Genomic DNA, 16,867 nt, shown 5'->3' on the forward strand with positions numbered 1-16,867 from the left:
TACCAAAACATTTGGTTATTGTTCTTTTAGTTACATAATATAATAAGTATATTCAGAAGGCGATACTCATGATTACGGCTTGCCTTATTAACTGATGCATACCCCACAGTTTGACTTCTTGTTCTTAATTATATTCATTTTAGGGTTTTTGTTACTATTTGACTTCACCAGCTTTTCAGAAAGCAGAAAGTTTCAACTCCAGTTCCGTTGCAGTTGGGGCTGATTTTATATAATCCATACATTTTTTTTATAATTCATACATTTAATAATATAAAATTGACGCAATAAAATCATCATCATTAGATAATATAAAACAAAGTCGCTGTCGCTGTCTGTCCGTCCCTATGTATGTTTAAATCTTTAAAACTACGCAACGGATTTTGAAGCGGTTTTATTTAAGATTCAAGAGGAAGGTTTATATATATAATACATGTACACCCGTGCGAAGTCGGGGCGAGTAGCTAGTTTACAGATAAAAAAAAATTTCATTATTTTATTGAGCGTAAAGCACAAATTAAAAAATTTAAACAGTTCTTACAAGCAATTTCTTGCATATAACCTGAGCATAAACGTTTGTTTTAAATAAATACGCAATATGAAACTGAGCTAACCAATATCGCGCTTTATCTGTTTTGCTCATTAATAAACTACAGGCGCAGTTTATTATTTTCATGTAAAGAATTTTTTCCTCTTCTTCCCCTTATAGTTCTTTCTGATTTCTTTGTAATAATTAAAAACATTATTTTATACAAGTATTAATTTATTTTTAATTATCTACTCGGTAAATTAAGTTTAATTATATGTACATTTTATTTGCTCTTTTTTTTCGTTTGTTGTTTATATTGTATTTTTTACATTGCACTGAATAAAATATTTTTCTTTCTTTCTATTAGAAGTGTCTTCAATTTAAATATTCTTTTCTATAATATCTACAACTATATTTTTTTAAATATTTTTTTTAGAATACAGTTACAAGTGTATATTCTATTTAATATTAAAAACATCATATATGTAGCTGAATACTAGTTAATGAGCAATTCTGTAGACAATAATTGGATGAACAATAGATAATCTCCTATTTTTCTAGCGTCAAATTAAAATATATATATATTTTTTCTTCTTAAATATCCTACAAAAGCAAAACATCAATGAAATCATATCTCCTTATAAATACCTCATAAAAGGTATACATGGTACTTTATCTGATTATATAAAGTGCTGCTCATACCTAATATAGTCAACATAAGAACCTTCTTTTTGTTCTCAGTCGGTTAAAAATATTATAAAATCATAGGACCCTGGTTTGTGTGTTTCTATTCAAAGATTCTAATAAATACTCAATCGGCTCCATCGAATGATCATTACAACAACTACTCCTTCAAGCCGGGTGTAAAATATAAATGTTGTGGAATTGTAGAATAAATATAATTTGATGTTTATTTCTTTAGCATATTATTTTAGTCTTGAATTTAGTTTAGCACAACGATTTTTAATATGGTCACATTGCGTAGAATTTCATTCATTCCAATCCAAATGTTCATTCGTTTCATTCATTCATACTCATAGCTCATCATGGTATTTTTCTTTGACGTATAATAATATACTTATGTTTTGTCACAAATTCAATAATTTTATTATTTTATAACACACTGAAATGTCCCGTGATCCCAGAAAAGATTATTATAGGGACCGTGATCGTGATAGAGATCGTGACTGGGGCCGTTCAGACTACAGGAGAGGGCCGCCAAAAAAACGTTCTAGGTCTAGAAGTAGGAGCCCCAACAGAGACCGCATTTCCGTCAAACAACGCAGCCGCTCTCCAAGGAAGAACGACAAAGAAATCACGGATATTCTGATTGAAATATCGAAACTACCAGAGCCAAGTGAATTGTGGGATAACAATCAGTTCCAAGATACCGGTTTCGCTGGGCCTCCACAGCCGTCGTATCAGGCCATTCCGCCAGAGGTAGATAAACATGACAAAACATATACAAATTTAAAAACATGCTTTAGAAACGTTTTTAAATTTTTAGTTAATTGCTAGTTTAAGATGTTCTTGCATTATTTTATATAAATACACAATAATAGACACATTTGGCACAAAACATAATATAGCACATAATATTTAAAATTCTTGTGGATTTTAAATATTATGTGCTGTATGTTATTTTTTTCATTTAAACACATACTACTTTTCTATAAAACATTTAAAATCTTTGCTTCTTTTTTTTAAATGATTGAATGAATTATTTGATACTGAGATTCTTGCATAGTAGAAAAAAATTATGTTGTATAAGTTATGATAATTTATTACTATTTTAATATTATTATTTATATATAGTAATAATGTGAAGAACATTCCTCATTATGTTCTATTAAAAAAAAATGTCTTAAATATACCATTTATGAAAAAATAACAATCAATTTTCTTCTGGCCAGTTCTTAATCTAAACTACTTACGGAACTGAAAAAAAAAAGATCTATTATGACAGTATAAATGTGTAATCTAGATTTTGATTTTAAACAATCTTATATTCCTTATTTGTCATTTATAAAAAATCTAATTATCCTTTTAACTCATAATAGAAGTGATATAATTTATGGCATTTTGGCAGGTAAAAAATTAATGCTCAATGACTTTGTTTAGTTAAGATTGAAGTATTAAAATAGAAGATGAAAGTATTCATATAATTCAATACTAGTTTCTCTTTATTTTCTTTTAAGCCAGTAATGAAATAACCCATGTTAATAGTGTCATAATAATCTCACAATATACCTAACTTGAGTTGAATACTTAAAAAATAAATATTAAAATTGGTAATTGATTTCGATATACCATATTTATTATAATAAAAATACATTTAGCCATTTATTTAGGATATATAAATGTTATATACATTTTTTTAAAGTTATGCATATATACTAATATTATAAATTTGAAATTGTTTGTCTGTATCATAACTTACAGTTAAATGCATTTAGGCATCATATGGGAAGTAGCTAATATAAATGTATTTGTATGTATATATAGTTCATGCCATACCTTACTGAAAAACTGTACTTTTTAAGATAGTTCCAAACCCTCTGTTTACTTAAGCAAACACTTCTACACAAAGGATCTAAAATGCAATTAGGCATTAAGTGGAAAATAGCTAGTGTAAGTGTTTTTGTATGTATATATGGTTCATGTCATACCTAATTAAAAAACTGTACTCTTTACAGGGAGTTCCAAACTCATCATATGGATCAAACTTCCAACCACCATACTCGGGCATCTACGATGACTTCCCACCTGTAGCCTCGGTCCCACAAACTTCACATCTACCAGACATGGCAGCGTGGAATCAGATGTCTTTGCCCCCTCCACCACAAACACCCATGCAGCCACCTGTGGTCTTCAATGTTGAAGATCAGATTAAGAAAGAAGGTAAGTGATATTATTTTTAGTGGTTGATAATAATTATGTCAACTTTTATTTGTGTCTTTTTTTAAATTTACAAATCAATTTTCTAATCAATACAGGAACTTCATGTGACATTCGACTATATTTCTTAGCACAGGTTACAGACATTTTCTTGTTTGAAAAAAATAACAATTAGATTATTAGTTGTATTTCTAGGTGTTTCTGTATTAACCTGTAAACCGAGCGGAATGTATAAATATGTCAAACGTCAAACTTTTGTGTATGTGTAGGACATATGTATTCTATCAATTCTGCTGTGCCCTGGAACCTGGAGCGAGTGGAATATTTCATATCAAAAATATATACATTAAATTATATTGTGCTGATGTGCTGACACGTCCTAGTGAGAGACGGTGCCCATTATATGCTGCGTGTAATTAAAAAAGGAATTCCCCATTCCCCAGTTAACAGGTTAATAAATTAGTATTATAGTCATCTCTATTGACAGAGTTCCATGCAACTTGTGCTTATTTTTTATAATTCTATTGTTTAATAAATACTTAATTATAATTAACAATCACAGTGCTAAAAAATGTATCCTCAAACTTAACAATTTATATAATGACAGGTTTGTTTTTATTTCAATCTGAAGGACACCTTAAGATAGATTTAGATTTGGATAACCAAGAACAATGAGTACAGTACAATTTAATATCCTATATGTGTATGAAAATTATGTGCGACAATAACTATGGTCAAATACCACACCTGGCAAACATATGGTTGTTCCTTTTATTGTCCTGCTTACCGTGACTGCCGAATTATTGTTATAACTATCTTACTTTACTATAATACTCAGTGGAATAAAGCTAATTAATGCATTTAGCCAACAATATTTGTATGGATTGTACAATTATTATGTTGGCAAAATTATCTGAGCAACTTATTTAAAACAGGGCACCAGTACAAATATTTCATATGCATTGCATTCAGTATCTAGACAACGTAAGAGCCTGCACGGATGAGAGACGTTTTGCAGAAACCAATGAAGCACAAAATTCCTCTTAAAATTAGACACATAATGTACACACAATACAAGTGTATGGATATATGTGTGTACAATATGTTGATTAAAGACATAAGGTAGTCCAAGTGTGTCCCTTAGTAAAGACTTTATTTAAATAATTATTAGTATTATTTTTATATTAAACTGTATTTAATATTACCTTATACATATTCATTAGTGTATTAAAAAATAGATGATTCATGAAGCATATCTATCTAAAAAATTTGTGCACCAGTATCACCATAATATATTACATTGTCAAGTTTCCAGATGGGCCACCAAAATGATTTGAATATATATCTATTAATATATTGGACATAGGATGAGTATAATTATCATATAGCTGGGAGCAAGCGAAACCCAGACTTCCAGACTCCCTGTTACCCTAAATCCTACTTAATTTATATATTGATGATATTCTTTATATAGTTGCAGAAAGTATGTATAATCTAAATTTATATATTTATTAAATATTGCACCGAAAATCCACAACTAACAATTTCTTTTCCAGGTTTATCTATTACATTAAAAAATATATTAACCTAAATACAATTGAAATAGAAATCAAACTGCAATGATGTTGATTCGTCGTTTGGAGAAGAAGGTCTTCAGCGACTGAAGATGAAATTTATACATGCATCAATGTGATCTTTGTACACCTTTAGCCTATATGCTCTAGTACATATATTTGCTATACATACGAGTGTAATTTCACACTAGTTGTCTTATATTTTCCACTGCATGAACACTTTTTGCTACAACACTGTGACATTACACTCCTGAAAAATATTCTATTTGACAAATATACATTGTCCTCACAGCTGCAATAGAGTCAGAAATGCGTCACCAGAAAGCAGCACTGTCCAAACAGCGCGAAGACTACATAAAGAAGACGTCTATACTCAAAAAAGAATTAGATACACTGAAAGAGCAGAGGAACGAATTGCACGGCGACTCGAAGAGATCGCCCAGCCCGGACACGAAGAGGTTTCTTAAGGAGAACACAAAGTTACAGGTTTGGTTCTGTAATGCATTTATGTTCATAATGTTGAGTCGAATACTTAGTTGGATACATGAAATTACTGCTTACATTGTTTAGTGCTTGCGCATACGATACGATGGGAGGTAATCCCTTATTTTGTTAGATTGCGTTACGTTGTGTGGTGTTGTCTGTGTAGTTGGAGATCCAGAACAAGCTGAAGACCATCAGCAATGTGGTTGACATGCTCAACGGTATCATCGGCGAGGAAGCGCGCGAAATACCCGAATCGGATGATTGTGAACGTGCGTCCAAACGCAAGTCCAGGTGCGTTTTATTTCTCCTTCTTTTTATGAAATTCAAACGTTTTGTTAAACTAAAGAGTTATTATTATTTTAATTGCTGATATAATTTCCGCAGCCATGTTTTAGTTTAACAAGATTATATATATTTAATATTTTCTAGCGGTAAGTATGTAAATATAAATTGAGTTTATTACTTTGAATCCCAATAAGCAGGAATGCACAATGCAAATTGCGGCTTTACAGTGAAGAGAAGAGCTTTGCTTTTCACGTGATCAGTGATGGCAACACCATGGAAGCAATAGAGGTCATCAGCTTGAGTGCTACTAATATTCACCTGGTAAACCCCTAATGCCATGTTATTGTAAGCTTTTAAATTTTGCTTAAAGTATATGATTTAAATTGTGATTTATTTGTTAATATATAGTGTTGAATTTTCTTTAAATGTAGTTCCAAGTGGAATCGTATGTCGTCGGCCATATTGTTAATGTCAACAAGATCTGTCAAAATTTCTCTATTATTATTTGCCTACTCTGTGAATTAATTTAAAATGTGGTAGATGAACGATTTGACTTGGACGCCTCAATAGACAATTGTAAAGAAAGATTTGGTCTGTATTTAATATATTAAAATATATAATACTTTTATTTTTGCCTTTTATTACCCGACTGTATATTTTATACGTTTTCCGTCCTATTTATTAATTGTACTATTTATTTAGCTGATAATTTTGTAAAAAATGTAACTTATGCAAGATTTTTTATTTATTAAAATGTAGTGGAAAATTATTGTAAATCTTATTTATAAAATATATACCTAGCCATCAAATTCTCATAGAGCGCCATGGAACTCAGGCTGATGAATGAAGCAGGGATGGTTGCTTGTATAAGTATAATTGTGAAGAAAGTAACTTTTATTTTATCCTCAGGATATAGGTATGTTTGTAAATAGAACAATACAGTTTCAGTATCGTTATTGCGGTTTACTCTCATAATAAATTCCGATTCAGTGTCATTGGATTGTGCTTTCCTATTTCTCTTATTTATTATCCTTTCCAATCATTGAATAATTGCATATTTAGTTGTCAATGAAAGAATTAACTTCACTGTTATCGATTTACTCTGCATTTCAAAATAATAATTTAATCCTAGATGGGATTGAGATTAATAACGTTTATAGGAACTTTTTCTAGCTAGGACTTGATTGTCATAGGAACTTCAAAACTATATATAACATCTCGTATGGATGGTATTTGTTGATTACCTCAGCGAGGTAATAGTTGATTAATTTGAAATTAATCAGAAGTAGTACTGTTGCTACTATAGTATAACTAGTAGGACTGTAGTATAACTATAGGCTATAAATAAGATGAATATCTTTCATTATTAACTATTTATTTTGTACATTGATACCGTTATAAAATAAAATTACGCAATATAAATTTTGTTCCCAACTGTTCGTGCTAAAAGTTATTTATTTTGTCTAAAAATATTTAAAAAAAATACGTCAAAAATATTTAAAAATACAAATACAATTAAGGTTTTATTGTGCAAATATTCAACGTGGTTTTTGATAATAAAATTTTTTCGTTTTTGTATCAATGAAGATCAATTGTGCAACTGGTAGCATGTATCAAATTTATAAAGAAAATATAAAAACTTTTAGAATGAATAATTATTAACCGGTTTCTTTTAAATCGACGTTACTTGTATCAAATAAAAAAAATGAAAATTAACCGAGAAATTTTATATAAAAAAAAATCTAATAATTTTTCTACGTGCGTTTATACAAATATACATTTTGAACCTTGATTTTAAGGTCGTTTAAAAACTAAAACATTTTAAGTTTTATATATCATTTATTTAAAATAACTGTCTATATGTTTATGCTTCATATTTATGTCAATACCCGTTTTATGTCATAGTTCATATATATCACATGTATTTACAAAAAAAATCTCAGTATTTATATGAGCTGTCTAGTACACATAAAAATCTCTTGGACTAGATGGCACTGTGTGAATTGTACTGATATATTATTTACGCATATACATTATTATAATTGAAATAAAATGTATGTCTGATTATAAGGACTGGACTTCTATAATCACTACGACTCATTCTTATTGTAATTTCTTATTATCTTATTGTGCATTTAATATTTTCATTTTAATAAATTAATATAGTTGGTAGTTTGTATTCACACATTTCAACTTAATAGTGTAAAGTTACAACAAATATCGAAAAGAGCAACAGAGCGAGTTCTTGTGATGAGACAGCTTTCCGAATGAGCGGTAGATTAAAAATGATAATTGTGACTATTCTTCTGAATAGTCACTGTTATCGTTAGTTATTATTCTTAAATTTAAGTATATTTGAATAAATTATTTCTATTATTTTCTATTCATTTAAAACATATTTTTCTAATACTTGCTAATAATGCATTTGTACTTCTAGGTCTCCAAGCAACCCGAAATTCAACTATGTGTACTACGACCCAGAGATGCATTGGTGCCGGGTATGCAATGAGTTTCCGCCAACTGCAAAAGATTACCTGAATCATTTGCATTCACCATCCCATCATAAGTAAGTTTTATTTATTAGTAAATTCAAAATTATAAATTCAAATTCAAAAATTATTTATTCATGTAGAACATTTTAGCCACTTATGAACGTCAAATCTTTTATATTATATTTTTCCCTACCGTCCAGTTCAGTATATAGATCCAAAATTATAAATCTTTGGATTTGTCGGCTTTACTATTACATGATGTGCATGTATCTAATATATTAAACTCTCGTGTCACAGCGTTTGTAACAAAACTCCTTAATGGCTTGACCGATTCTTATGAAATTTTGTGTGTATATTCAGTAGATCTGCGAACAGGACATATATAACTATTTTTCATACCCCTAAGATATGATTATGTGTATATTCAGTAGGTCTGAGAATAGGACGTAGATTTGAAAATAGTCTACGGATAGGACCTTAGGACCGAAATGATAGGGGTGATCCAACCCTATTTTTTTTAATATGAAGTTTGTGTAATGTTTTGTTAATTGAATTAATTTATTTTATATGCATAATTAAAAAAGATAGTATTCTGCACTCCTCTATATAAACTATACGTATGCGAAATTTCATACTACGGCCGCGGAATTTTCGTAAAAGGGGGTACAAAGTTTTTGCTTCACGTATAAATATATAGATTGCGTTGTGATTTAAGAATGGCTGCTGCACATATGGAGGCTCCGTGGCATACTGTGACTGGAGTCAACGAGGGCTTCCCCAGCTTTCCCTCGGCGCCCACCAAGCGCACACCCATCAGAGGTAATAACACATTTTGTTACACCAGTCTGTAGTTCCGAAGGGGGTGAAAGGCGATTGTTAGTAGTGTGGACTGATGATAATGGTGCACCCGCCTGCGCTAACGGTTTACACTAGAGAGCACCAGTGGAGGATGACAAGATAAACATGAGGTCAGGTCAGTTAGCCCATCGTGACAAATTCACTAGGAATTTATCACGTTTTCCGCCTGAAACCGTGGGAGGCCAACCTGATATGTTACATTAAAGCCAATGTAAACTCTGCTTGCATTATGAATTGTCCAGGCTTCTTATAATTAGTATTTCATATTTTATAATATACCCATTTAAATATTCTGTCAGTTATTTATTGATTGTTGTTCAAACAGGTTTACAATTCTTCGTGCCGTCGACGGCATGGTACTGCAAACTGTGCGATCAATTCATTGGTGATCTGCACTGTGCATCCGCGCATCTCAAATCAATTGTACATTCCAAGAACTATATTGTAAGTAAAAACATTTATTCTTTCACAAACAAGTAGTAGAAAATAAGCTAGAACTTCTTCAGAATTATTTAAAAAAATATATATCTATATATATATAACTCAAAGGTGACTGACATAGTGATCTATCAACGCACAGCCCAAACCACAGGCATGCAGGTAGAAGTTATGATGTAGGCATCCGCTAAGAAAGGAGATTAATTCCACCCCTAAGGGCATAAATTAATGCGAGCGAAGCCGCGGGCAAAAGCTAGTACATACATAAATTGATATTAAAGTTGATACAAAATAATTTTGTATATTTTTTTTAGAATTTCGTAGAACAGAATCCACACTGGGAAACAGATTGGATGTCGGATCGTCAGAAGGCTTTTGAAAAATCTAGAGCATCGAAATCCAAAACCGAAGAGAAACCCCAGTACACCGCTCATACGATCACATTCAGCAAAGATGGCTTCCAAACGAAACGTAAAGAAACGCCCACTCCACCGTCAGAAGAGAAAAAGAAGAAAAAGGATAAGAAAAAGAAGAGTAAGAAGAAGAAAAGTAGCAGCAGCAGCTCGTCGAGTAACAGCAGTAGTTCGGACAGCGAGCCAGTCAAGAAAAAGAAGTCGAAATGTGAGTCGACGGCTTGTACGTTTAACCGTATTAGTATAAAAACGATATTTTAACAATTTTCTTAATTTATATTTATAGAAATAAATACAATTAATGTATCCGTTTTGCTATTTTAAATTACCAGCTTTTCAATAAATGCATCTGAAATAATATATGGTGCAGGACATAGATCATAAACTTTTTTTTTTAAACTACTTACTTTCCTAATTTCGAAAACGGCTGACCGAGAGTGACGGGACCTTCACTCACAGATAGCTAATGTTATAAAAAGTAACTTAGGCTACATATTATATAATTCTATGCCGGAAATCGAAGCAATTGACGTATGCATGAAGAATAGTGTCAAAACATTGTTTGACGTAACTTGAAAGGACGTAAGTCGAGGATTGGTTTCTAGATTCTATATATCTAATATTTGTTTTAGCAAAAAGTGAGAAAATCGAACCAAATGACAAGAGACTGACGGAGTGGATGTCGTCCATACAGATGGATATGTTGAACGACAGCGACAGAGAGCTACTGCACACGTTGAAGAGCAAGTAAGTCATATGAGAATAATCTTACTAATATTATAAACATAGAAGTTTGTGTGTGTTGATGGATGGACGTTTGTTACTCATTCACGCAAAAATTATTGAATCGATTTTCATGAAACTTTATATAACTTGTACATCAGAATACATAAGCTAGAAAAAAAAATTGGCTGGTGAAATCACGGCTAATAAAAAAAAATATATATATCGAATTATCTATGTAAAAAAATACTGTTACTCGACTTGTACAATTCATAAAAATTGTTGTAATTATGCTTTAATTACAACAATTTTTATGTAATTAAATTATTGTATTAAGCTATTCATGAAGTTTCTTTTTAAATACATTATATAGTAGGTAATTATTTACGGTATCATTTTGTAATTTTATTTCTATATTCTAACAATTATTACAGAATTAAAACGGAAAAGCACGATGACAAACGTCGTTCGCCGGACCGACACGAGAAAGAGCGCTACATTTCGGACAACCAGCGCAAAAATAGGTAAGCTGTTTTTAAATAGATAATGGCGGTCTGAAATTAGCAAATGTTCAGAGTGCATGCATAAAGTACTTTTTTCTTCTATGCTGAATATCTTTAATTCCGCATTGGACTGCCGCACTGTACTATTGGTTAGTAGCAATCATGCACTCTGAATATTTGCTAAAAACATTAAATCATTTTAACTAGACTTACCTTTTTAGCATTCAATATATCTCTATTAAATTATTATCCTTCATCTTTATTAACATCAAATCTAAGTTTTTTTTATATAACTCATGGTAAACGATTACCGTGGCCTATGGATGCCTGAAACACCAGGGATGTCACGTGCGTGTTTCCGACCCTTAAGAAACCTTACTATACTTAAAATTACCCTTTAAGAATAGTATTACGTTTGGCAACCCTGTCTATTAATGGACAATTGATTTCACGCTTTTTTTTTTGCTTGCTTATCCCTGGCCTTGTCAAGATGGTACGTTTTGTCCGCTAATTTATAGGTGCTTGAAATTAATTATTATATATTAAATATACACTATTTCATTAAAAATGTAACTATATTGAATCAGCTCAGTCGATATATTATGAATATTTGCTTGCAATTAGCTACAATTATTTTCTTTACGAAATATTGTTCGCATAACAACAGAGAATCGGAGAGACGCGAATCTCGCTCCCGGGACGATCGGGACCGACGCGGGGAATCCCGGAGGAGAGATGACCGGCGTGATGACAGGAGAGACGACAGAAGAGATGACAGGAGAGAAGAAAGAAGAGACGACAGGAGAGAAGAAAGGAGAGACGACCGGAGGGCAGACTCTCATGGCCGAAACACACCGCCGCGTGACATCAAGAAACCGGAGATTAAGAAGATGCCGTTCATTGGTTTGTATTTGACTGATTTTTTATATAATTGGCAATCAAACTCGACGGCCTCGATGGTCTAGTACACTGTTTGATTCTGATGCTCGCGGGTTCAATTCGTCGCACGATGCAAACATTTTCATGAGTATGATTGTTGGGTATTTTCTATTAATTTACAAAATGAAATGTATCGTGAGTATTTATATCAGTTTTCTAATATCCATAATACAAGCTCTGCGTAGCTTGCAATTAGATGGCACTGTATGAATTACCCTGGTTTATGTGTACTAAATATATTTTGTTGTAAATACATACATAATATACATAGGAATACTAACAATCATATTCATAAATACAAATGTTGTAGCAAACGAATAATACCACTCGCAACCATCGGAAGTAAAGTGGTGAGATAACCCACTAAAGAAATTTCGTTCATTGAAAGTACAATTTATCTATCACAATATCTTATATTTTTAGGTAAAATGCCAGTATATAAACACTTAGGCAAGAATTCAAAATTGGAGGACCAAAAAAAGGAAGAACAGAAGAAGAAGGAGGAGGAAGAAGGAAATGATAAGAAGCGACGCGAGGAGATGGATGCTGAAATACAGAAAAAGGTATATATTTTAGTAATTACTGATATGACTGTGCTACTTTGTATACATTTAAAATCATATGTGAATATGTACGGTCACATAAAGAGATGAACTTCTTAGCATTCCATGGATTCACCGTGCCTGGGCTATCGTGTAGCAGAGGGTAAAACTCTGAGTGATTTCCGAGACTTGTGACCCGGGTGTAGGTTTAAGGGGCTGCTGCCGACGTAACCCTCTTACCTCACTCACAACCGCTCATGTTTCTCTCCCTATCCAGACAAATCTGGTAGGAGCCTGCTAGTGCAGCATATATCTACGTTCCAATATAGAACTTACTGCAGTTCTAGCCGGGCCAAGATCTTTTAGAAGATGTAGAGAGATTTCACTGGTATACCCTCGCTCTCACTTCAAACCACATATAAATCAACTTCAGTTAGTTTCAGTCTTCAATGGTAAATTTTAAGTACTCTATCAGAAAACATTAACTTAATAGGTAAATTATAGTCTGTCCCCTGCAATATAAGCTACACTGTGTAGAGGTTTACAACGATCTCTTTTCTGGTGTTAGTAGTTGAAAAATTACGTTTGCTAAGTTAATAAAAATAAATAAACAATTTAAAATAAATAAATTTTTATTGAAAAGCTATTAATTTGAAATTACAAATAGGTACATCAAATTTCTTTACTTTTATAGTTAACTCATTTGTTCAAGGAACATTTTTTGTAATCGGGATTAGTGACGGCACTGATCCTCGAATTACCAAAGCTTCCTAAAATTCTCCTCCGAAGAGACCAAGTTCGGGTAGTGCACCGGACCCTCCCACCGCGATGTATCTCCTCCATCCTTTAGGTCGTAATAGAGTGAGCACATCCACAAATCGTGGTAAAGGTTCTCCTCCGATTTCCCGCAACTGCAGCCGCTCGAATTGTAGTCTTATGGCTTTTACCGAAGCTTACCGAAGCAGCCGTGTCCAGTCAGGATCTGTGGCGTCTCGTAATCGGGTTCGACCCACGGAGACGCGAACCTTAATAGCCACGTTCAGAAAATAAATGAAATAAAGTCGGTGACGTGCAGTGCGACGGTAAAAGGTAGTCGTGAGCATCACGTCTAACAATTATTCAGAACACAGTGTGCTGTATATTCGGTAGAACACAAAAAAGCGATGCGAAGTCTCGCCTCAAGTTGAGTGGTTCGATGCCGTTTGCGAGACGGGGATCGTCGACAGTTCTCATAGTGAGTCTCTCGCAGGTGGCAGAGTTCAAGGAGAAGATAGCGAAGGCGCAGCTGGAGCGCGAGCAGCAGCAGGCCGCCAGCGAGCTGCCGCCGCCCGCGCTGGCGCTGCCCACGCACCTCGGGGGCCTGCTGCCGCCCGCCGCCTACGTCGCGCCGCCTCCGCCCGCCCCCGCACCGCCGCCAGCACCACCGCCGCCCCAGTCAGTACACCATAGACGTCATCCAAATCATCATCGTCGCCATCGTCATGTTAATTTAATTATAATTAAACTGATTGAAATCAATAGAAAATTTAAAAAGTAATCGATTGCTACTGAAACTGGTTATAACTCCCATACTATCACGAATAGTACGGTAGAACCTGATCCTTCTCAAAATACCAAATAAATCATTTTGGATTTTTTAATTAATACATAACACATAAGTTTTTTTTTTAGTAAAAAAATTAATATAATTGTTTCAACACAAATATTTTCATAATATGTACTCTCATCTCATATTTCATTCCACTTCATCTCTTTCAGATCTAACTTGCAACCGAACCTGCCGAAAGACTTTCAAGATGCCCTCGACATTATATTTCCTTCGGAAGTGAAGCCGGATATGAATCAACCGGATCTGTTTGCGATGTCAGGTCTCGGATTCCCCCTTGGGATGCCGCCTTTCCCTGGCCTGGGAATACTGGGCCAAGCACCGATGCCTCCAATGTTCGGATTCGACCTCAACGCCCCAATATTCCCTCCCCGACCTCAGCTGTACGACACACATGTGCCTCTAGTACCTAACCAGAAGCCAAGAAATAAAAACTTCAAGAAACACGATGCGAAGCAGCATAACAAGCAAGTGAATAAGCAAGCAAACAATCAGCCAAAGACTCCAATGGTGAAGAAAGAGAATGAGAATGGAGAAGTTGCAAGGAAGAAGGAAGAGTTAGACGACTTGGCAATGCTGGGGATTGACGCGTCTGATGTAGGAGCCGGTATATAATGAAGTCTGAAGTTAGACCTGAAATTGAAACGTACACTAAGAATTAATTGAATAATAAATAGTATTATTATGTTTTTGGTATGTTTTCATGATACTGATTGTTACATTGTGTATGTATTTGTATAAGAATAATGGAAGGGCCAAAAAAGGTTACACACTAAAATATAAAAATTGTTGATTTTTGGCGATTAATAGTAAAATGAGGAGATGTGAACACGCAGTAAGTTTGAAAAAACGTGATCTAGTTTTGACTTTGACTCATCATCATCTACTCCATCTTTATCCCAATTATGTGGGGTCGGCATCACGCTGACTTTGTTTAGTTTTAGTAATGATTGATGCGGTATGAAAGTAATGCTGACGGTGCATTATTTTAATGCTGTTAGCCGCAGCTGGTCTTTACAGCTTCACCGGACGATAGGGTTTTGTTTATATATTTCTATTTTTAAGAAACATTTCGTTTGAAAATCGTCGTAATTTGTATCTTGTTTTAATTCATGGTTCAAAAGCAGGTTTATCTGATTTTTAATTTTATTTGGTGTGATCGTATGAAGGTGCTTTATGCGAATTATGCAAAAGAATATTTATAAACAGCCGAATTTATTAGGTTTCTCGAGCCTGTGACTATAATATTAATATGCTGATAGTATAAATTACGTTTTGCACGCTAATTGCACTAAATGACTATATAAATCAACATAACGAATTGTAAAAAAAATCAGACACCTACAATAAAAATGACACCAGTAAAAGAATACCTAATATTAATTAAGCTATGTTGACTAAGTATATATAATAAAAAAATGTTAAATGAATCATTAATTGTGTACAATGACTTGTAGTACGAATTCAGATGGTTGATTTCAAACAAATTCCGTTTGATAATCAAAGTATTTAAAGGAAAATTGTGTTCTTAAACACATTGTCGTTAGAGCTACTGACTGAGTTTGTTTACCATTTATAACTATTATGTGAAAATAACTGTGTATAATGACTTGTAGTAATGAATTCAGATTATTGATTTCAAACAAACAAATCCCGTTTGATAAGCAAACTATCTAAAGGGAAATTGTGTTCTTAAATAAGTTCTCGTCAGAGCTTGTTTACCATTTATACTGACTGAGTTTGTTTACCATTTATAACTATTATGTAAAAATAAAACTCATTAACTATTTATAATGACTTGTAATAACGAATTCAGATTGTTGATTTCGAATAAATAAATCCCGTTTGATTAATCAAAGTACTAAAGGGAAATTATATTTTCTTAAACACGTCGTCAGAACTGCTGACTGAGTTTGTTTACCGTTCATAGTTTTTATGTAAATTTAATAAAAATCATTGACTGTGTATCAATGTAATCAAGTTAGGTATAATTATTTTGTAAAAATAAAAATCATTGACTGTATAATGACTTGTAGTGACGAATTCAGATTGTTGATTTCAAACAAATACATCCCGTTTTATAATCAAAGTATCTAAAAGGAAAATGTGTTCTTCTAAAATACATTGTCATCAGAGCTATTGACTACTGACACGTTTCTTAATCTTACATAGTATAAAATAAAGTTGTCTCCACTGTCTTATTATCGTCCATTTATAATTTTACTTTTTAATTTCTTGCATTGGTTACGATCCATGAATTATACGGCTATGTATTAGATGTTATTTTTAGGATACTTTGTCATCTATCAGCGATTAATATATTTTTTTGTATTAATAAATATTATTAAGTATTCCCGACTGGTTTATTTTATTTTATTATACTAACTTCTGACAACATCTTTGTGACCAATATTGACTGTCAACGATGATCCCGAATAAAGAAGCTAGTGGTAATGTCTTGAAAATACCTAAAGGTACCAAATAAACTTAATTTGCATTATTCTGAGGCGTAGGAATAAAGTTTTTTTCCTATTTTTGGGGGTGTATTCCAAAAATAAACCCAAGCAATAAATAAAATTTTTAA

The 16,867-nt window shown here is 32.8% G+C and overlaps 1 protein-coding gene across 1 annotated transcript; it reads left to right on the top strand.

The window, feature by feature from the left end:
• The first annotated feature begins 1,549 nt into the window (after nucleotides 1–1,549).
• Nucleotides 1,550–15,873, top strand: LOC131854060 (zinc finger matrin-type protein CG9776). The gene is made up of 14 exons (XM_059205181.1): nucleotides 1,550–1,966; nucleotides 3,223–3,427; nucleotides 5,291–5,484; nucleotides 5,648–5,775; nucleotides 8,207–8,335; nucleotides 8,977–9,080; nucleotides 9,445–9,563; nucleotides 9,872–10,178; nucleotides 10,603–10,717; nucleotides 11,128–11,217; nucleotides 11,864–12,099; nucleotides 12,559–12,698; nucleotides 13,927–14,111; nucleotides 14,436–15,873. The coding sequence occupies exons 1-14, from the start codon at nucleotides 1,655–1,657 to the stop codon at nucleotides 14,896–14,898; spliced, it is 2,727 nt and encodes a 908-aa protein (XP_059061164.1). The 5' UTR covers nucleotides 1,550–1,654; the 3' UTR covers nucleotides 14,899–15,873.
• The last annotated feature ends 994 nt before the right edge of the window (nucleotides 15,874–16,867 follow it).

The sequence above is a fragment of the Achroia grisella genome, unplaced genomic scaffold, assembly GCF_030625045.1.
Source record: "Achroia grisella isolate CSIRO2021 unplaced genomic scaffold, CSIRO_AGI_Agris_v1 utg947, whole genome shotgun sequence".
NCBI classification, from domain to species: Eukaryota; Metazoa; Arthropoda; class Insecta; order Lepidoptera; family Pyralidae; genus Achroia; species Achroia grisella.

Excerpts from the sequence above, each read along its gene's own strand:
- LOC131854060 (XM_059205181.1), top strand. The coding sequence starts at position 1,655 with ATGTCCCGTGATCCCAGAAAAGATTATTATAGGGACCGTGATCGTGAT. Across the intron at positions 8,336-8,976 it reads CATTCACCATCCCATCATAA|AATGGCTGCTGCACATATGG; the intron begins GTAAGTTTTATT and ends TTGTGATTTAAG. Across the intron at positions 9,564-9,871 it reads TACATTCCAAGAACTATATT|AATTTCGTAGAACAGAATCC; the intron begins GTAAGTAAAAAC and ends TATTTTTTTTAG.